Here is a 22268-nt window from a genome sequence, read left to right on the forward strand (position 1 = left end):
CATGTTTTTATTAAGTTGTTAGAATTTTTTTCTTGGTTTTATTTAATTAGCAACTATAAAACAATTGTTCTGGAAATACACTGCAGATATTTTTCACTTTCCATGGAACTCAGGGAATATAGATGGAATGAATGGATAGTGAAATAAATTAGTAGTTAATAAAGTGTTACACGTGCAAAGAGCAAATGTAGCATGACATTGAAAACTTTTATAGTTCCCTGCTATTTCTAAAAGGTCAAGAATTAAAAGGTCTGTTAGGATGGTTAACTTCTAGTTATATTGTTCTCACTTTTCACCTTATTTTAAAATGTCAGTGCATTCTCTCCAGTGGAATTTGAGTATAATAAATCATAGGGTTATCTTTCTGGAAAGCTGAAGGACTTTCCTCAAATGCATGTGAACCTATGGGAGTTAAGAAGTGCTGTATCTATAAAATTGTTTTATTTTCAATTATTATGTATCTTTAATTGAAAATAAGACTATTTTATATTATTATGGTAAGAGGTGTTTGTAAGTTTAACTGTTCTGTAAATAAGATAATAATATGCACCATGGCCTTAACTTAAGGACAAGTCATGTCAGGATAACCTGCTCTAAAATGAGGTCATGTTTTGAGACAGGAATGGAAAGCACAGATATATATATAATTGTTTGTTTCCAATTGTCTTAATCTGGATTTGTTTAAATTTACTCCGGTCTGTTTAATAGTTGCTGTTGTATTGTCTTAAAAAGCTTAAATGCACTTAGAGTACTACCATTTTTTTTAAAGGCACATTTTTCTAGTAACAATGTATTTGCATTTTTGTTCTTAAACCTCCATCTTCATTACTGTTTATTCTTAAGACATTGAAAAAACTAAGTGATGCAACTCGTCTTCTTTTTCACTTAGATTATATGATAGGTCTATATTATTTTTTCTGAATTGCCTTTATGTCTATGGGATGAAAATACATAGTTATGTATTTATTTAGCTTGACTTATAATTTATGTTATCCTCCAGATGTTTGCATTTAATTGCAGAATATGGAGAAAAAGTGCATTTGTATGGGCTCTCCAATCAGTGGATATTCTCCACTTCAGTGTCAGGATGCCGTTTTCATGTGTTTTTTTCTGTATTATGGAGATTTATACTAAGAATATTTTACCACAGACATGCACATTCTGTTATTCTCTCTATAGCTTCAACAATTGCATATATTCTCAGGTCTTAATGCCTCATAATTATGGTATTTCCAAGGGGTTTTTTGTGTCCAGATTATATTCAGCGTAGTGACATTGGCAGTACTGTGGGTGTGGTAAATCTGCTACCCAAACATCAAGGCGGACGTTTCTTTCCAATGGTAACATTCCATAATGTAATTATTCTCTTAGAGAGGGGGTTTTGAACCAGCGCTGGCACAGGGGAAGGTGATGGTGGATGGTTGATGTTTGGCAAGCTGTCTGCATGAATATCTTTGTGCACAAAACTCTTGGCTTAGGAGGCAGTCATATACTTGCTGGGCTGCTTGATGTCAGGCATAGCAGTTGTCAGTGAGCTATCCTTAAGTTGCATCTGTTTGCAGTTCAGAAATTAATTTAATTGCATCTCTGCATCTGTAACAGAGAGACCAGTGTGTGACTGTGCAGGTGAATGATTTTGAGAGCTGTTACCCATACAGAAAACAGAGTAACACTAGTATTACCAGTCATCCATGTTGCACGTGTATTCTTCATTACACCTTGCTTTCCACATGCTTGACTTCAGGATAAATAAGCTTAACACACAGAGTCCATAATTTCTGAAAGTGCTTTGGCATTGAGTTTGTTATAGCATTTATGTCCCCATGATACAAATGATTGCTCCCTGAAGATTTAGATTTGTAACCAGTTACCTGCTATTTGGAACCCCCTAGTTAGTCTCATAAAATAACTGTAACTGGCCAATTTATTTTCTCATATTCTGAAAATCATCAGTGGTAGAACATTATCAGTAGGGTTATCTATTTCTGTGTGGTGCTTTTTGCCTCTTCACTTCGCTGGTGTGTCTAAATTTCAGCTAATGACAGAGATAGGCGAAGCTACACTGAGTGTTCTAATTTCATTCAGTCACAGGACGTTCATTGTAATACAACCAAATGCTAAATTACAGGGATGAATGATACTGGGCCCATCTTTCCTTGAAAGCTATGTACAAATAATTGTACATGAGCACCCCACAGTGATACATGTAGATAGACAAGTAACTATACTATGATATGTATTACCGGTGGACTGGTATGAGCATAGAATGTATCTAAAATAGTAACTTTTTAGGATTTAAGGAAAAATGGAGAGAAGACAACAAAACAGTGGTATGCAACTTAATTAAAACAGAAGTAAATATGTTTCGGTAAAAGATTTGTCATCTCATAGCTCATCAAGGGGAAAAAAATCAATTGGCTGAAGTGGATCCTCTTTAGTTCCCCAGCACAGTTTGCCTTATAGCCATTGCAATATTCTCTTCTCACACAGAATCCCCTAGAATAATTTGGATGGGAGGGGATGAAATCCCTGCCTTGGTAGATGAACCAATGTAGGTTTTGTGTTTGTGGTTAAATTTCCTGTAAATTCTAATCTGTGAAGTCTTCAAAGTGTAAAATTTATCAATTTAACTTTTCTACAGTTTAACAACTCCAAATCTCTTTAGCAGTGTAAATGAGCAGTAAGTATCTGCTTAATCAAGTCCCCAGCTATAGTTAAATACACCTTAAATACCTTAAAATACCCTTAAATACCTAAGTATTCAGTTGAAACTTGTTGATTCAAGAGAAAATTTTAATTAAAATAAATTGGTTCAGAGTTTTATTTGTATTTATAAATGAGTGGGTTGAATTTGCTTATGTATGTGTTATTTAGAGATAATAAAACTTTGGCATACCAATTGTCTTAAAATTAAGAATCACTACAGTTTCTCTGTCCTATCCTTGTAGGATAGTTTCTTTTGTTCTCTGATGTTGTTTTTAGGACAAATCTTTTGCAAAAGATCAAAATGTCACCTCTTTGAGCTCTTCATATGTGTGTCTTGAATATGTAATATATTTTTCACTGACTTTGTAGGATCTTTTGCATAAATCACAGCAGCACCTAATTTAGGACAGCTCTGAATGTTTTGTGTTTGAAAGTTGGTTTTAAAGAGAGTATCTGAACTTGGTAACATCATTCTCTTGGTGGGGAGGAGGAGGGTGGAAGGCACAGTTTTGGTGGCTGAGGAAAACCAGTGCGATCTTTGTGAAAAAATGAACAGAAGAAAATATGTTTTAATTTTCCTTCAGTCACTTTTGTCCTCTCGTTCTTTCTTTGCCTCCCATAGGTGTCCTTCATTCAGAATCTTGTGTTTTGCGTGGAAAGAGCCTATCGTGTACCAGACTTTGGTGTCTGGGAAAGAGGAAGTAAATACAACAATGGCAGCCCAGAGCTGCATTCCAGGTAGGTGAGCGAATGTAGCTCTTTCAGTCACAGCAAGTAAACATGGTATGAATAAAAAGATTTCATGGAGTGAGTTAAAAATAATAATGTATTAAAATATTGTTTGAACTAAATTAAGGTTCTCTACAGAGTAAGAGATGTATTTTGGGAAAATGTGAAGCATAATTTCATCATCATATGCATGCTGAAATAACCACATAGAGGCTTAGCTATTTGAGTATTCAAATTCCAATAATTATGTGCAGCTGCATGCATATAATTCTGAAAATTGTGTTTGGAACTGTTCAGACTCTTGAGGCATGTGCAGTAGATTGGAGTTACAATCATGATTAGGAATATCCTGATTATAAGGAGGTGTTGAATTGTGAGTCTGGATTTTTTGATATCTACCACGCTGGGAGGAAGATGCTGGACACTGTGGAGGATAGTCTAGTGTGGAAGTTCTTTTCCAGGTTCTTCAGCTGCTAGAGTAACTGGGTGTTCTGTCCCTGTGCTGTGAGACAGTTGGCAATGTTCTTAACAGTTTATTATTAGAGTGGTCCAGTTGATGTCAGTGGAATTGCTCGCAGGTTATCCATTTTGAAGAACTAAATCTGTAATCTGACAACTTACTCTTTCTAGCATTACTATTATTTTCTTCGCTTTTTGACTTCTGAGGTTTGTTAATCATAAATATGGCTGCAGTTTGGATACCTTAGGCTTTTTATAATATCGTTGATCATCGTAATTATTATGGGCTTACAAATAATACACTAGCTTCTTCCTGTCTTTGATGTTGCTAAATGAATCTGTGTCCTCATTTCAGGATGAAATAATTTTTTCTTAGTTCATGTACAGGCAATAATAAAAAGTTGTTCTCAGTTTACATGGGTCATTATCTTGTACACATTTGCAAAAGGAACACTGAAACCCCTGTGTTTCCTGTTGTTTGCAGCATTCTGGATGTTCAGTATGTGAATTTTTTCCAGGGAAAATAGAACATCTTTTAACCAGATGGAAATGGACATGTTGTCTTGTCTTAAACCAGACTGACATTTGTAGGTTTGTTTTTCTAGGGGTGAAGCTGTATGAGGCAGCTCAATGATCTGTTAGACTCACTCATTCTGTCACATTGGGAAGTATAGAGCTTGGTCCTAATTTAAGAAGTAGACTTTGGTCATCAGAAACAAATATTGCTCTTGTTTGTTTTTCTTTGTGTACATGTTGATGATTTGCTTCACTGTAGGAAGATGGTAGAAAATTGTTCTCATAAATCAGAAAAAATGGAAAAAGAACATACATCAAACGATGTTTTGGGATATTACTGAGGAAAGCCCTGGGCAGACTAAAACACTTTCTATATTTTGTTGTGCTCCTACTGTAGTTATCTGTTTAAGAGAGCTCTGAGGAAAAAATTAAAATCCAAGAAGTGATTGTAACTTATCAGGGCTAGTCATGAAGGATGCATGTGTGTCTGCAGTGATTATGGACTCCAAAGCAATCACTTCAGTTTCAGTATTAAGTATGCTGTACTCATGGCACTTAGTACTCACACTGTTAGTCTGCATACAGTGTGTTTGCTTTCAGAACTAGAGGTTAATTCTTTGCTTTTATTGAAAGAGGCTTTCTTTTTAAGGAAGATGATATGTACTATGAAGTCCACAAATAATAACTGCAAATTTTGGCTTGTGTTAGAAGATGCAGATATTTTGAGGCTTGGTATTCTATCTTAGTACAGTTCAAAACACTTCTAATAAATGATAAATAGCGAAACACTCTGTGGACCAGGTCTTCATTGATGTATGCAAATTGCTGTCTTGTACTGGTTCAAAGGCAAGACTTGTAACAGCTTTTATTACAGCCTGATCCCTTTCCCATACGGCTGAACTTCTGAAAAATTAATTTGTCCTGTAACCATTTGATCAAGCTGCTCTCCAGGCATCTGCTGAGTACCTCTGCAAAATGTTTTTGACATGTCCCATATGTACTGTGAGAATATTGAAGTGGCTGAAGTGCAGTATCTTCATATTCCAAATTTAAGACTACAGAGCCATGATTTTGCTCTTTTCTGTAGTATAGGTATTTTATTACTCTGTTGCTGTCCTTCCTTGTTCTATTTTATTTAGTCTAGATGTGAAATTACTTCTTCGTGGGATAGGTTTTTCTTTTGTTGTTTGGTTTTGTTTGGGGTTTTTTCAATATCCCTTGTGGTGTTTGGTGTTCCAGTTGAACTGTACAGTTCTCAGATGGAAGCAAGAAACTGTGAATGGGAGGAGGATTAAGGATGTGTGTGCTTTAAGATATGTTTTGATTAGCAGTTGCTAAGAATACACAGATTTTGTTCTCAGGTGTTTTACTGTGAGGGTAAACCTAACAAGTTACTGGGAGTTGACATTTAAGTGATTTTACTAATGCTTTTCAAGCAAGCTGGAAGTCTGATTTTTCTAGGTTTTTCTCAGCTTCCTCTGCCCTAAATAGGGACTGAGGTCAAGTTACCAATAGTGTTATGATTGCAAGACTGCTCTTGATAATCCATGACAAATCTCAGTAATTGTTGCCTACAGTAAGATCCACAGATTGTGTCTGGGTAGGCTCAGTGTAGACATAAAGAAGAAACCTTTTCACTTGAAGTTCAGTGAAGCCCTGGAGCAAGATACTCAAAGGAAGATATGGTATCTCTGCCCTTGTAGGCTTTTGAGACTTGCCTAGGTGAGGCTGTGGTCCCACTTGAATTGGTTTTGTGGCTTCCAAGTGAGGCTTCACGTTGGTCTAGGTGAGTTCCATGTGTCCCAACCAATGACTACATGATTCTGTGACATTTTCAGAGGAATATTATTTTGGGGCTTCTCCAAGTGAGCATCTTTTCCTCTGGGAATATCTAGCGTGTTCAGAGTTGGTTGCTGAGTGAAAAAAGAAGCATATTTATTAAAATACATTTTGCCTTAAATTCATACTGTTAAAACAGTCCGTTTTTTCCAGTGTTAAATTGTAGACTATGGAGAATGTAATTGCTGTGGAATGACGTGATCATGGTGTTTAATATAAAACCTCTTTTCTAATTTGCCCAACAGGAATGCATTAATCAGTAGAGTTGAAACAAGTGTCTGAAGTATGGTCATAGTTCTGAAGTGTGCTGTGTTGTGTGATTGTTCAGCCTTTTGAATACATACTTGATACTATAGCTATTTTCAAACTTTTGGTTTTATGGGTTTTTTTGGGTTCTTTTGTTAAAAGGAACTTGGTCCTGCCAGTTACCCATGGAACTTCGTCATCTAGGTAGTACTTTTGTGTATGGTGAAGGAAATGCTTCATAAACCATTGTAATGTGAAGACATAATTACGTGATGGGGGAAAGAAATCAATATTTCAATGTTGAGACATCTGTATTTTAATTTTCAAGTAATATTTATGAAATGACTGAAGTCTTACAGGGATTTGAGTAACTAGAGGTAGAAAATTTTTATTAACTACACTAAGAATTATTCTAGAATAATGACAGAATATGTAAAATAGAAAGGATTTCAAGGAAGGAATCCATATTGGTCCATATTTTTTTTTCCAAGCAGTATCATGCTATCTTGTAGATAATGAGTAGTTTCATGTTATCTGAATACTGGCAGTTAGTTGTTGCTGCTGTAGAACAAGTAGTACCTCTCTACCTTTTGTCAGTATTTTTCCCCCCACTCTGTCTGACTTAGTATTAGAAGTGTTATTTGCAAGGGAAAAGAAGAATGTGAGATTTTAACATGAAATAAAGATTGCAGTGTGCAGGATTTATCTGTTCTGTAATAATACTTCATTCCTGTGAAAAGTTCCGTTCTGAATCATCACTTCATCACACATCAACTTTGATCAGTTGCTAAGTGATAGTTAAAATAAAGCAGTTGTTACAACAATTGCATTTCTTTGTTTAGGTATTTGAAACAAAGCCAGAAAAAAACTATAGAATCACAATAGATCTGAGTTCAGTTTATTCCTTCATCACTTTCTCCAGTACCAAAGCCTTTCATCATCATAAGACACTGAAACTGAGGGACTTCACTACTGTTTGTTGGCAGCTGCTCAGAGCAGAACTTAGTTGACCTAATCAGCTTTCTCTTGTTGAACCAATTAGAATTAAATCCCATGAGGACTATTTCTGGCAATGTTTCAGAAAGAAAGATAGATGTCTATAAACCTGTTGGTAGTAGTTAAAAAGAATGATAGAGTCTGAAATCAGTGTGTGAAGTACTTCTAACATTAAAGTAAACCCAGGTAAAAAATACTTTAAAAAGTCTATAACTCAGTACTGAATTTTTAATTTTTTCCAATATTTTCTGTGTAATCATAATTGGCTCTCTTCTTCAGAATAAGGATTAGTTTGGTAAACGTTTTACATTTTATATTTTACATGAATAAATAGTGCAAATCAGTTTATTTACAGTAAGGTATAAAGTTTGTTCTGGTCTCAAATTGCTGCATGGATTGTAGAAGAACTAAGGGTAAAGCACAATCCCTGCTTGCTGTTTTCTGCCAGTTTGATGGCTCCAAGTTGCTTGGGCTGCATAGTGCAGTTTGTCAATACTGTCATAGCTCTTACTTAGAAGTTGGGGATTATTAGTAATTAGTTGCTTAATAGTTTTTCAAACTCAGTGTTGCTTCATTAAATATTTTGATAAACAAAGTATCTAGGGCTGTCTTGTTCAGAAAGTACATATTCCTAACCATTGTTTGTGTTGCTGTTTCCCTGCATGTAGAGCATGGCCCCTCAAAAAAACCTAAAGGACACTTGAATTTTTCACAGCCATGACAATCTCTGTGCCAACAATCTTCTCATGTTATCTGGGCTCACAGATCCACTGACAGACTACTTTTTTTTACTCCTTGTTTAACAGTTCTTTTATCCCAGATGAAAGCTGGCAAGAAGGGAAATGTGGTTGGCTGAATGGATCATCAGTTTTAGAGGAAAGAAAAGATAGAAACTCCATTTTCTCCTTCTTATTTTTCTTTTTTCCCCAAAGAGAGTATTCCAGGGGATTGCAATGCTGATAATTGAACTGTTAAATTAATTACTATATTCTGCTTTACCCAGACTTTTCCCATTTGTTAAAACTTCAGGGTTTCTAAGCTTTGTATAACACTGCACTGTTATTTATAGAGAGGTTGGGTTTTCCCCTTTTTCCGTGTGTATTTAATTTGTTTTTCTTTTCCTCCAAAATTGTGTATTGTGCCCAGCTGGAAACACCAGGACAGCTGCATCTAAATGGTTGTTAGCTGAGGACAGCATCAACAACTTCCTCTCCTTTCTAAAGAAAGGCTTTATGGAGAGATGAACCTTCCAGTTCTTCTTTCCACTGATTTTTATCTTGTTAACATTGGAGGTTTTCTTCCTGCAGTGTTGATCTGTGTCCTCATACTATATTCTGTCACTTTTGTTTACCCTTACAGTCTTTTTTTAACTCTGAATCTTTTGTGGTGTCAGCATGACTCATTCTGTTTTTTTCAAACTTTCACTATATGTCTTCAGATTTGTTAACTTTTAAAGATAACAATGTAGACATCTATCCTTCCCTGTTATTCTGCTGTCTTCCTTTTCTACTGTCTCATTTGTTGTAATTTTTTGACTACAAATATTTCAAATTGTAAGCTGCTTGGAAAGCAGAGCTCCTCTCCAAAGGAATGGGCACTTGGCTGTAACAAAGGAGTTTAAAAACTGGAACAGTCAGTTAGGGGTAGCATGTGGGTTGTCAATGAAGTCAAGACGTCCCTGTTGTAGTGTGTATAGAAATGAAGCAGACACAGACAGGGGTGCACTGGTCAGAGGCACTGTGGTTAAGTGGAGACAAAGGCATAATTTAAAATTTTTACTTTTACCTGTAAAGTTACACCAGGCTTTGCTTTACTGGATGCACTTTATCTGTTTTACTAAGAGAATGTAGAAGGTGTTTCTTTTATGAGCTAGGCTTCTGCAGTATTTCTAGTTCCTATACTTTAATGTCACCACTGAGTAAGCCGTGCAAAGTCCTTTCCCTACTTTGAATGCTTGTATTTGACAGTGGAACAGTCAGCACTGTTGGGAACTAGCTCATTTAATATTTTACTTTTTGATGCCTTGTGACCTTAACATCTAGAATTTTTGTAATCAGCATGCAAAAATTCAGCATTTTATGTGTTTTAAAGCTTTAGCTACTTACTGCAATTGAATGGAAACATTCAACCTGTCAAATGCATCTAGATTTCTATTAGCTTATATTGAGCTTTCTAAAAAATAAAATAAGCAAAAGTGTGTATGCATTGAGAGGGAATGCATACACACGTTTTCTTCATTTTTCCCTTTTTCTAAATGCAAGGAAAGTAAGACTGTGTTTTAAAAGGAAATGGTTTTTCAAAGTTCTCTTGTGTATATTTATATATACTGTATAATTTTTATACTCAGTAATAAATTATATTTTAGTATATGATTTGATTTAGAAAAATTATAATAATTATTTCAGTTGATACAGCTAGTGTTTTAATATCTTTAAACATGAACTTGCTAACTTGAAAGCTTGTTGGTAGCATTTCTGGGTCTTGTTTTGTGTTCTTTGTGATGGATACTAGTCATGGAATAAGAGAAACAGAAGATACTTTGCTATATGACTGACATCAGAAAATCCTTGTCTTCTGAATCCAGCTTGATGAGCTCTCTTATATCAAAAGCTAGTCAGAAATTAAGTATTTGAAAGTTTAATATTTGGAGCTAGGTTGAAAAATTATGCTGAAGTAAACCTCTGTTAATACACGATTAGCAAGACCATGAAAAAATCTAATGCCAGATGTCTAGTAGCAAGGTGAAAGCAGAAGTGTTTTTTTCCAGATGGTCTTTGACATTTGAAGACAAATAAAAATGCTGAAAAGTATTTTTTTAAAAAAAAAACAACAACAAACCTCCCCAAAACAACCCATCACCAAACAACCATGTTTGCTGCATCATCATTTTATTAACAGAAAGGTTAAGCACAAAACTCAAATCAAGAAAAGATCATAGCTCTGAAAGCTGTCAAACATGTTAAATTTGTTCTGGGCTTGAATTATTTTACCTCTTTTTTTCTGTTGTTGTGTTTTCTCCTCAGCTCTGTGGGTCTGGCAAAAGCAGCTTTAGAAGCAATTAATGGTTTCAATCTCTTCGGAAATCAGGTAATAAAAATGTTTGGTTTTTCTCTCTCTCTCTCTACCTCCCACCCCTTTTTTTTTTAGCAGTAATGATTTACACTGTGGATCAGAGGATGTTTAGAAACACCAGGGTTTGTTAGATTTCAGCTTGAAAAAAGTCTGAAACTGCTCGTTTCAAGTACACAATTTGTCTGATAAAATCATTAGTGCCCCTCCTATGAAGAATTGCCAGGTGCTGTTTGTGTGAGCTAATGAGTATCAGCTAGGTCAACTGTAAAGGTGTGACTGGGAGACAGTTCCAGTTATGTTCGAAGTTCTTTCTGTACTGCTTGGTTTATTAACACATCAATAACATTAGGTATTTCTGTCTCAGTTTTTCTAATGTTGAAATGGAAAGAATAGATTGGGACAGTTATATAAATAATTATGAGCACTGTTTTTAAAAGTTAAGTAATAACTTTTAAGTTACAACTTTAGAGCTATTCTGATGCCTGGGATAAAAAAATGTAAGCTGCAATTTGTTTTAAATAGTGAGTAACTGCCAGAGAAGTGTGATCTATTAAACCACCTTCTCTATTGATGAAAGACCCTGCCACTCTACTATTATTACACCCGTCTTTCTCTTAGGGCATCAAACAGGATATCCTCCTGAACAAGGCACCCATCACATTTTTTGTTGATATCTGTTAATGGTGGGGATTTCTGTGGGTGCCTTTTGCTTTTTGCTTCTTTTGCTTTTTTAAAAATCTTTGTATTTGTCCTAATAGTGCCATACAATGTGGATGTTCTGTTTAGGATCCGCTCAGGATACACCGATGCTGAGTGGAGGAGTATGGAAGTGCTTTTTATGCGTATACAAATACACTGTTTCAAAAAGTCTTAGCTGTTTGGTCTGGATTTGGTTTATTTAATGTACATTTTAAAAACTGGTGTTATCCATTAAGCAGTAGGAGCTAGTAAGGATCTTAAGTAATGACCAGACATGATACATCCATTGACAATATTTCAGAAAAAACATTTCTCTACAATCCTTCCCTTTCCAGCACTCTCAAGCACCAGTAAATGTCTGCTGGTTTTTTCAAATGATTTTTTTTTTTTTTTACTAAATTGTGTGGTGGATGAAAAAATTGCTGAAGCAAGCCCAGTTTAAATGCTTTGTGAGTTTATTTCCAAGATACTTAGCATAAACAGAAACCATTTTGACCTTCAGTCCATGGCAGAGTTTGCCTTTGTGCTTAGCTCCAGCTGTGTTCCAATAGCTTCAAGAAATCCTGCTGAGCCCCTCAAGAGGAACTTGTTTGCACCTGCAACCTGCATAAATCATTGCTGGGGACTACAGACTGCTCAGCCTTTCTGTGCAGATTTTTCCACTCAGTGTGGATGCTGGAAGAGACTAATAAATACCAATATGTAGTGTTGTAGCTGTGCTCTCACACATCTATCTTTGAGTAGATCATGATAGGGCAGCTTCCCTGTGCACTCATGGATGCACCCAGAGAAGACAAAGCAAAGGTCACTCGTTGATATTCATATTAAACTGTTCCTTCCCTGAATTCTAGAAAACATAAAGAAATTGTGCTACAATTTGTTCAGATATTTTTATATGCACTCCTGATTATGCTTTCTAGGTGCCAGATACAATAGAGAACAATTAGGAACTGGAAAATGATTGGCTTTTTCTTTAATCTGAATTTTACATGCTTTTATGTAAAAAGGGGCATCATTCATGGTTTTTAGATGTTGTTCATTTTCATCTGCTTAACACCAGAAGCATTTAATAAACAGTGGATTTAAAAGCATAAAAATAGTGAAACCGTTCCCACAGTAAAAGATTAATTTACATTTTATGAAGAGAATTTTTAATACAACAGATAAGCTATTTAGTTTCTCATTATTTTGCTTTCTATTTTGATGAATTTCTTATTCCCAATGTTTTGTATATCTCTGAAACAACAGTTACAACTCTACATGAGGTACTTAATTCGTATGACGTAAGCATAAGAATTCTGTTCTAATCCTTAAATGTGAGTTGATCATAGCCAGATCCTGACATTCTGAGTCTGAAATTCTGCTGAAGGTTATCTGAAAGAACTAAAAGTGGGCTTGATTTTTTTTTTTTGTGAAATGTATTTGCTTATTTTCATTTAGGATGCAGCGTGAGCTGCTTGTGGTTTAATTTATGTTTTTACTTAATCCCTTCAGAATTGCCATTCCTAAAAGTACTGTAACTGTATCTTTTTGTGGGCATGGTAGGGTTAACCCAAACCTCTGGTTTCAGAATATCACAGAGTGTAAATAGCTTAGCACTTGTATTGTTAATGTAAGCATTCTGGTTTAGCTATCATACCTTTTAGAAAAAAATGGCTTATCAGCAAAAAGACTGTGTAAGGGGATGGGCATTTACTGGCAATGTGAGTTACTGAGCTAATGAATTAAGTGCATGGTACATACATGCATGCACTAAGATGGGACTGCTGGTGACAAGATGATCACTGTTCCAAATTTGACCTAGTCACAGAATAATCAGTGGTTCATATTAGAGTTTTATGTCATTAGTTTGTGGGAAAAAAATTTGTTCTAAAAATCATCAAACCTTTGTAAGGCATCCTTGCTACAGAAATTTATATTCTTTAGAGAAGTGAAAAATAGTTCATTTGTAAAACAAGATGTTTGTGCTTGTATGAAATGCAGAGTAGTCTGCATTTGAATCCCCAAAGAATCTTTTACTGAAGCACAGATTTTGAAGCTGCATGTTCACAAGTGTGCAGATTGTGTTCAGAGTTTGTAGATTAATTTAGAAATTTGTGAATAGTCAAAATCTGGATTAAGAATGTAGGAGAATAATAAATCATCAAAGCAAATGTGATTGTTTATCTGCATTCTTTCCTCTGCATTATTTAGTATACCTTGCTAGCATGATTAAGAGAACAGAGAGACTGTTTTTCATGAGGAGACTGGAAAAACATGCTTTGTTTAGCCTGGCAGAGTAAAAGCGGAGTATTTGTGTGAAGGCTGTGTATCAGTAGTGTGTCTAAAGAGTAAGAAAAACCTTCTGTTGTTCAGAAAGCCAAATGAATGGTTTCTAGTACTGGCACGAAAAGAAGGTAGTTGCTTACGTAGAAACTTAGTTGGAAATCAAAGTTTTCAGTAATTAGAGATGGTGGGTTCTGGGTCAGTCTTCCTAAGTGAGTAGTATACCAAAGAAGCTGACTGCTTTTTAGGAGAAATTTGGTGAATTTTTGAAAATCTCTGGTTTGGTGTTTATGACAGTAACGGAATGAGTTCAGTGTGGAATGTGTCTTCCAAGGGGTTAGTGATACTGAGGTTCGTTATCACTTTCAATATATGGAGATATCCATTCATTAATAAACTCTGCCAAGTTTCTGAGAAACTGCCTGTTAATAATATTTTTAGATCGTGTTGATTCTTTTTAAATGGAGTCTTGGCTATGGGAATTTTTCTTCCTGTTTTAGGATGTATCATAAAGCTGACAGAGATATAGTGCAAAATTACTGAATTTTACTAGGAAATGGGTTTTGTGAAGGAGTAGATATTGATAACATTGAGCTTATAATACGTGAGAAGCAGGTCATTTTTATTTGCTTAGGGAAGTCCTTTTCCAAAGCAGTATCTCAGGTGAGTATTCAATTACTTGTGTTAGAACTGACTTACAATGAAATACTCAGCATCACTACTTAGAACATAACCTGCAGTCACAGGGAGGAAAAACTACTTTTCTGTTTGTCCTTAATGCAGTCATCATTTTTTAAGAACTAATGGAAGAGTGCATAGCTTGAATGAATCATATCATTCATAATCATCAATGGTAATGACTATCTGATTTTCACTATATTTAAACACATTTGAAAACTTAAAATGTTTTCAACTTGATGCTGTGGTACATTTTCTTACTAAAATTACCAGCTACCAGCCTATTGCAACTTAGTGTAAGTAAATCAAAGAACCAATTAGTTTCGCCAGGATATGCTGACCTTTCTTCCCTCTCCCTTAAATACACTTCATGTTGTGTTTACAGGGCTGCTCTTGGTCTGTTATATTTGTGGATTTTGATGCCCACAACCGCAACCGACAGACTCTCTGCTCCTTGCTACCCCGAGAGTCAAGGTCTCATGTAAGTAATGAAATGAAATTCACCTCAACAGAGTGTGGAGAATATGAACATAATTCTTACTTCTGCGATGGACATTACGTTCTGCTTAATAAAGAGAGGAATTTGTTGGGAAGATGTTAAGCTTCAGCTTCTTAAATGTCACTGTGATATAGTTGTTTCTCTGGAGTTGAATTAAGGTGGTGTTGGTGTTTATTTTTTTGAATACTGAGGTTAAAATGGTCGTTTTCTAAACAATTCTAAAATAAAATTGAAAGTAATAACAATACACAGTAACCTAAGGAGGGTATGCAGTCTTAGTGATTTCTTTTTTTTTGACCTAGTTTCTACTATACATTCAGTGCCTGCATTCTTGAAACACTTTATTTTAGCCTTAATTCAGTCTTTTGTCTAGAAAATAAGCCTTTATATTTGGTTTTTCATAAATTGCTGAAGGGGGATTTCTTGTTATTGTAAGCTATTGTTACAAAGATGTATTTCCTCAGTGAGTAAATCTAAGTGACTAAAATATTGATTAATTAAAAGAAATCTTCAGTACTATCACCAAAGGTAAATTTGCATTTTGAAAAACCAGTAATTTAAAATGAGAATAGAGTTCTGCTTTTTTGTTCATTCTGGGATGTGATAGCATTTTTGTTCATGAAACAGGCTATTAATCTTCCACGTTAATAGTTTACTCATTGTGTAGAAGAATTATAGCAGAGTTGTAATACTGGATAATTACAATAAAAGGAGGTGTCAGCTACTTTTTTATAGTCTAACAATCTTTTAGAACTCTCCTGCTGTTTATTCGGCAGAAAAGGAATAACAAAACAGCATGTGATGTAAGAACTAGAACTTAAAACCACGTTTTTCTGTTTCTGTAAGCTTACTTGTAGTGATGATTCACTATTTAGTAATTTTTTTATGTTTTTAATTCACCATAGTTGCACGTGGTTCTTGAGAAATGCTACTCATCTTTCTCTCTGAAATTATTGCCTCATCAACTTAAATGTTAATCAGATAGTCCTGTTTGTTACAGCACCTGAAGAATATTCCTGAAAAGGCTTTTCAGAAATGATAATTTAATCATAGCTACTTCTCAGCATTGCACCTTTGTAAAAGGTTTGTGATCCTTTTTGAGCACAGGATACCCAAATGTTTCTGTCTTCTCCTGGAATAACCTGAAGGATATTTTTTGTTTGTAAAGCCACAAAGTTTTAGAATGTATTCACTTATCCCTGCAGATTATCAACTGTGAAGTAGGTCAGATTTTGGGTCAAATGAGTTCTCTTTGAAATCCTGTATCCTAATATTTGGTTTGTAGTTTATACATCTTTAGAAGTCATATTTTACAGACTGGTTTTGTATGTTAGTACTATGATTTTGATAAAGATAAGATAATGTGCTAAATCCATATCTCACCTGAACAGTCTTTGTGTGTGAAATAATTGTCAGACATCCAATTAAATTTATAATGTACTACTTCTTCCTCTCCTTCTACAGAATACCGATGCAGCTCTTTTGCCCTGTCTCAGCTATCCTGCATTTGCTTTGGATGATGAGGTTTTGTTCAGTCAAACATTAGATAAAATTGTTAGAAAATTGAAAGGAAAATATGGGTTTAAAAGATTTCTGAGGGATGGGTACAGAACTGCGCTGGAAGACAGAACACGACGTTATTACAAACCAGCAGAAATCAAGGTAAAGGAATACCTGACCTATTTAGAGAATGTTTAGGCAGAACTTTTAGAAAAACCCAAAACAGCAGAACTACAAAAAAAAAACCCAAAGGAACACAAAAAACCTCCTTGGGCACACACCCCAAGTATTTACAATTTGCAATTTGAATTGCACAGTGGTTCCTTCAAACAAAGGAGATGCATTTTATAATTTGGCAATGAGTTTTGAGAGATTGCTAAGTCAGCAAGTTGGTGATTTGTTTTGTAATAAATGTGCTTCCATTTACATTTAGGGTACAGTTGATTTCACATAACAAATAAGGAAGGTATTTATCATTTTATTTAATTTCACAGCTGAGTACAGTCTGAGTGTATAGAAAACAGTTTTGCTTTTGACCATATTGTTTATCAGTAAAGGTTATCTAAATGAAAATTTACTATTTTTTTTTCTTTTTTTTTGCCCCTCTCCAGTAGTTTCTCTCTGTAAAATAAAACACAGATGATATAAATATTCTGCTTGGAATGAGCTACAGCATATGTAGAAGTACAGTTAAAGTGTCCATAGAATGAAGAAGCTGTAAGCCAAACAAAAAGCTGATGTGCTAAAATGTTTTTGCTTATTTATATTCAATGGAGTATTCAGATACGTTTCCTTAAACAAAAATTGTGAAATATCTGATTAATTCTTCTTATTTTCAGCTTTTTGATGGCATTGAGTGTGAATTTCCTCTGTTTTTTATTTTCATGATTATTGATGGTAAGTACAGCTTTACATTCCTGTTCTTTAAATGCATTACAGAGACAAGCCCTTAGAGGAAAGAATCAAAACGATTTTCCTGTCCTGCCAGAATAACCCATAATGCAGTGACACTAAATGCCTCCTTGAGAGTTTTCCCTCATGGGCTGAAAAACCCCAAGCACCCAGCTGCCCTTACATTCGTATTTTTATGTGAACTTCAGAATATAACTTGATACGGGGTTTTTTTAAGAGCTTAAATCTATGACATTCAGTCCTGTGCTGCCTTTTAAGCCTTAGAAACTTTCACAGTATCCAAGTACTTCTCAGCGGCACATGAGGGAAAAGAAGCTGGAAGAGAGAACACATTGACAAACTGAATGTTGCAGCAGGTCATTTCAAGCTGGATGTTCTCTGGTAATTGAAACAGAATTCAGAAGAGAAGAAAGTGAACCAGAAAAGGCCTAGTTTCTCTTTGAAACCCCTGTGCTTCCTGGCCATATTTTTCCTCATAGACAGTTAGTCTGATTTAAAGCCAAACCAAACAAAAGAAAAAAAACCCAACAAAAATACCACTCCCTAGACTTTGTCTGGGGGTAGGAGACACACTGAAAAAGCGCACGGAATGATTGCAGTATGAAAGCTAAATCTCACATAGAAGAACAAAAGTCTGAATAAGAAAATGAGTAAGGATTGCTGCCATCAAAAAGATTTCTAAATGGATGAAAATCTGACCATCTGATTTTTTTTTTTTTTACCCTTATGTGTGGAATAGTTTTCTAATAAAGCTGCTGAGGTGCATAGAAATCTGCTGTCTGCCTAGTCTCCTCTGTTGCCACCCACAGATTAAAATATTTTCTTTGAAGATGTAATAAGTTTTCACAATAGACTTTTCTAAAGGAATGTGTGACATTTTTCAAAGAGTGAAGCCCAAAACTGAGGAGAAATGTACTGACATTTAATGCTGCCCACTTGTAGTTTTGGGAAGAGCAAGAAAGATAATCATCTTCATGTGAAGTTAGCAGAAGAATACAGAAAGCATTTTACTCTTCTTGTATTACAAAGAAAAAATACAAAATACATGTGTTGTATATACTGCCCATGTCTTTTTTGTTGCTCCAAACCTACAAGCTTCCTTAGTGCAAAATTTGCAGTGTATACAGAGTGGCTTGAACTGCAGAAAGACAATGTCATAGGAGCAGAGTACTACTGAAGCTCAACATTAAATGAAAATGTTGAGAAAAAAAAATACACAAAAGAAAAATGCCAAGACTGTGCTGAAGTGTTTTGAAAAAGTTCAGTGTGTCACTTAAAAACACCCTTCTTTGAGTGCAGACTTTCGTGGCGCTTGTTTTTCCTGGCGCGGATTTAATTTGCTGCGTATATTTGAAAACGTGGTGCACAACACTAGTGAAGCTTTGGTTTTAGAGCATTGAAGAGCCATGAAAAGGAAGAACTTTATATATAGGAGTCAAACTCCAGCTTTCTACTGCACTCGGGCTTTGCAGTAAAATAATTTGTTGGGTATAATACCATAAATTTTTGTGACTTCTTTTATATAGGTATGTAGCCTAATATGAAACATACCTCAACTTTTTCCTAATAGAGATGTTCTGGTATATTTGTTCTCAGTGCACAAATTTGCTTTTGTCATATTTTTGCCTTACAGAATTCACCTTTCTTAAGAATAGAAAAAGGCTGATTTAGTACTAATTTCCTTTTGGTTTTTTTCTCAAATGGAAATTCTTTAGGGCCCCCTGGGTAGTAGATATGTGTCTATAGTTGTTGGAGAGGATTGAACTAAATAAATCAGTATGAGGTATAGGATATATTTGAGTCACACTTTTGAAAGCCTTTTCGTAATTCTGGTTGAATGTTGAGGATTGTGATCGTTTTCTAGGGTAGGTTAAAGACAGAAGCATTACAGCTATTTTTCATAATATGGAAGAATATGGTAGTTGAAAAGGAAAACCATGGAAAGAAATGAGTGAAAGAGGTACAATGAAAAATTTTTGTCTAACTTGTTCCCCTTTAAATGTGAAGAAATGTTCTGTTTTATAAAGTCAACGTGACTTCTCAACTTATCCATGTTTCCCGGGATGAATAGAGGTGCTTTTGATACTTTTGATAGATCTTTTCATGTAAGAACTTCTGTTTGACTGAACATTGGTCATGTTAATATTCATTGGATTAATTTTAGGATGACTAAGTTCTGCTATAAAACATTTAAGGTACTTGTACTCCCCAAATTCCCCAAAATTTCTGCCCCAAAGCAGCATCGCAGCATTGACAGCTTTGCTTAATATCTCAAGGTGTGTCAACAGTTCTGAAGCTCTGTAATATGAAGATGTAACAGCTAATTAAATTGTAAGCCTAAAAAAATCTTTGGAGGGGAATTTTTCAATTTAGTACTTCAAATTCCTTCTGTATTTATTTATTGGGATTTCTAGGCAACTCATTTCTTAGGTCAGTTTGCAACTCTGTCCTAAAGATTTAGATCCAGCCTGTTTGTCTTCATATTGGCACACAAGCTACAGTTAAGGAAGCTAAGCTGGTTGTCTGTGTCCAGTTCCTGAGCCTCTGTAAGTTCACAGTTCTACTATCCTGTGTAACTTGCCATTGATTTCAGTTTAAGCTAATAAAGAGAGTGGCTGATTCATGATTCCTGGGAGTCTTAGCTGTGGCAGTAAGTGAGGACCTACAATCCAATCTTTTACTTTTCATGAAATATTTAGTGTGCAAGCATTACCCCATGGAAAAATAAACTAGTTTTTTTTCCTCCTTCTATGAACATTAAGCTCATGGAAGAGTTATTTCTTATTAAATCAATTACTGTTTGGTTATTTTTAGGAGTTTTTAGAGGAAATCCTGCGCAAGTAAAGGAATATCAGGATCTTCTGGATCCTTTGCTACAACATACATCTGAAGGTATTTTCTAATAATAGTTCTTCTAAAACACTGTAGCTTTTTATTGATTTGGAATTATTAAAAAATGACACTCCTGTTAATATATATTGTGGTCAGACTGACAGAGAAGCAGTAATATCACTGTGTTTCCTGAAGGCAAAACACTAATACCAAATAATCTCTTAAAATTACATAAAACTAACATTGTCTGGGAAAATGCTACTGATACAAATGTACCACCCCCAGTCATTCTTCCTTCTCTTTGCCTCAGCTTCATTATTTACAAAGTTCACTTTGGTTTTGCTGGAAAATGGTAACGATCAGCAGTCAGATTGTTTCAGTGTTCCACCTGGCTCCAGAGAATTACCTGCATCATTCATGGTCACTACACTTCACAAGATTTAAAAAAAATAATTTTCTGTGTGCATGTGAAATCATTCCAAGCTTAGAGCAGTGAAAGGGGCAGCATGCTAATTTTAATGTAAGCATTCTCCTCCTTAGATTGTACACTGCAGAACTTTGGTGGATCTGCAGACAGGGCTACTGCTGGCTTACAGGCACATCTATCCAAAATTCAGTTAAAAAAGTGGAAAGATAATGACCATAAGTTTGAGTGGGAAGGGAAAAAATGGCCTGAGAACAGAACAAGCTTCAGTTTACTGACAATCCAGTTTTAAAACTCTGCATCTTTATTCACCTGTTTGTGACATCTATGGGACAGTTGCACAAGTAGATGCAGAGTTTTTTAGTGTGACTTGTTCATTAAAAATTAGAGTACTTCTCAAAGGGAATGAGTTTCTGTAAGAAATAGAAACATTTCCTTACCATTAAGCAACTTTTCTGACCTTGCTGATCATTGTTTTTTTTCTTATTATTAATAAGTATGTGAAATTGGGTGGACACTAAATTAATCTTATGGTTCCTCTTGTTGAATGTTACCATGAATGTCACCTCTTAAAACTTCTGGCTGTGTTTGATTCCTCACTCATTTAAATATTGTAACTTTAATAACTCTCCCTTTTTAATTGTCTCACCTGTTGCCAGTAATTTTTTTGTCTCTAGGCAAAATAGTCAGACACTGCAACTTTGTTCTGTTTATTGCCTGCTTTTTATCCAAATAAATTAATTAAAGCAATAGTAAGGTGAAACTTTAATTAATTTTTCAGAAAACTGTTAATTCACTTTGTATTGCATATAATTAGGTCAGTCACTTTCAATCATGTTTCTAAATTCCTGATCCTTTTCCACTTAAAGAGAGTTGAAATCAAGGTTATTAATCTACAGTGATCAGTAATATGTGTGGCATAACTCTAGATACAAATACATTCTATCATCCAATGAAGAAATTTGCTGTTTGCTTTCATCATATCTCAAAATTTAAATGGTATTTTAAACTTGGTGTGGCATACTGGGAAAAACAATAGAACTTTAATTTCATTAAATATATGACTATGTTTGACCAAGATTTTAGTTTTAAAAAGTTGTCTGATACTGATGTTAAATGGGGGGGACACCCCAAGTGTTCCCCTCTAATGCAGCTTCCATTCCTTTGCATGACGGTGTGTTACCTGTGCTGCATTTTGCTTAAGGCAAAAGTATTTATCTTTTTCCTTTTTGCACAGTGAGGTGGTACACAGGCAGTGTTCTGGGAAGATATTCTGTGGAAATGCAAAATAAAGTAGTTTAATCCTTCCCTGGGTTTCCTACATGGATAATGGATTAGAGAGAACAGTGACTGACAGTAGTCTTTCTGTTCAGTCGTATTTTTGCTGGGGTATAATTTTTCCTGTTTTGAATCCACTTCACCTTTATTAGGGGACTGCAATCAAATAATAAAGGGAGTGGAATTTGCTTACTGTGCTTCTTTTAAAATTCTGTAGGGTGTCCAGTCGTACCGAAGTACTATTACGTGCCAGCTGATTTTGTTGAACCGGAGAAGAAGAACCCTGGCAGTCAGAAACGGTTTCCTAGTAACAATGGACGTGATGGAAAGTTTTTCCTGTGGGGACAAGCAGTTTACATCATTGCAAAACTCCTGGGTAAGAGGCTGAGGAAATTCTATCAGGTTTTGACATGTCAGAAGTGCAGGATATTTGTCTTGTTAGTGTTTTCCTGGTTCTGAACAAACAACATTGGCTTGACTTTTGATTTTACTGTGGGATGTGTGTGTCCCTTCCGCTTTAGCATGTATGTGATGGGCAAAACCTGCTTTTTTACATGGAACTTCTGTGCTGTGCACAGTGTACAGTGAAGCATACTGGAATGTTTTGTAGAATTCTCA

General features: G+C 35.2%; 1 protein-coding gene across 2 annotated transcripts in view; it reads left to right on the forward strand.

Annotated features, from left to right (window-relative positions):
• PHKB (phosphorylase kinase regulatory subunit beta) overlaps nt 1-22268 on the forward strand; it is an 82521-nt gene that overhangs the window by 16050 nt on the left and 44203 nt on the right. For both annotated transcript variants that reach the window (XM_084270094.1, XM_084270095.1), the window contains exons 7-13: nt 3329-3444; nt 10515-10578; nt 14591-14686; nt 16169-16366; nt 17044-17101; nt 19931-20008; nt 21868-22026. In XM_084270094.1, the coding sequence (XP_084126220.1) occupies nt 3329-3444; nt 10515-10578; nt 14591-14686; nt 16169-16366; nt 17044-17101; nt 19931-20008; nt 21868-22026 (769 nt within the window). The remainder of the gene's footprint in view (nt 1-3328; nt 3445-10514; nt 10579-14590; nt 14687-16168; nt 16367-17043; nt 17102-19930; nt 20009-21867; nt 22027-22268) is intronic.

The sequence above is a fragment of the Gallinula chloropus genome, assembly GCF_964237585.1.
Source record: "Gallinula chloropus genome assembly, chromosome: 13".
NCBI classification, from domain to species: domain Eukaryota; kingdom Metazoa; phylum Chordata; class Aves; order Gruiformes; family Rallidae; genus Gallinula; species Gallinula chloropus.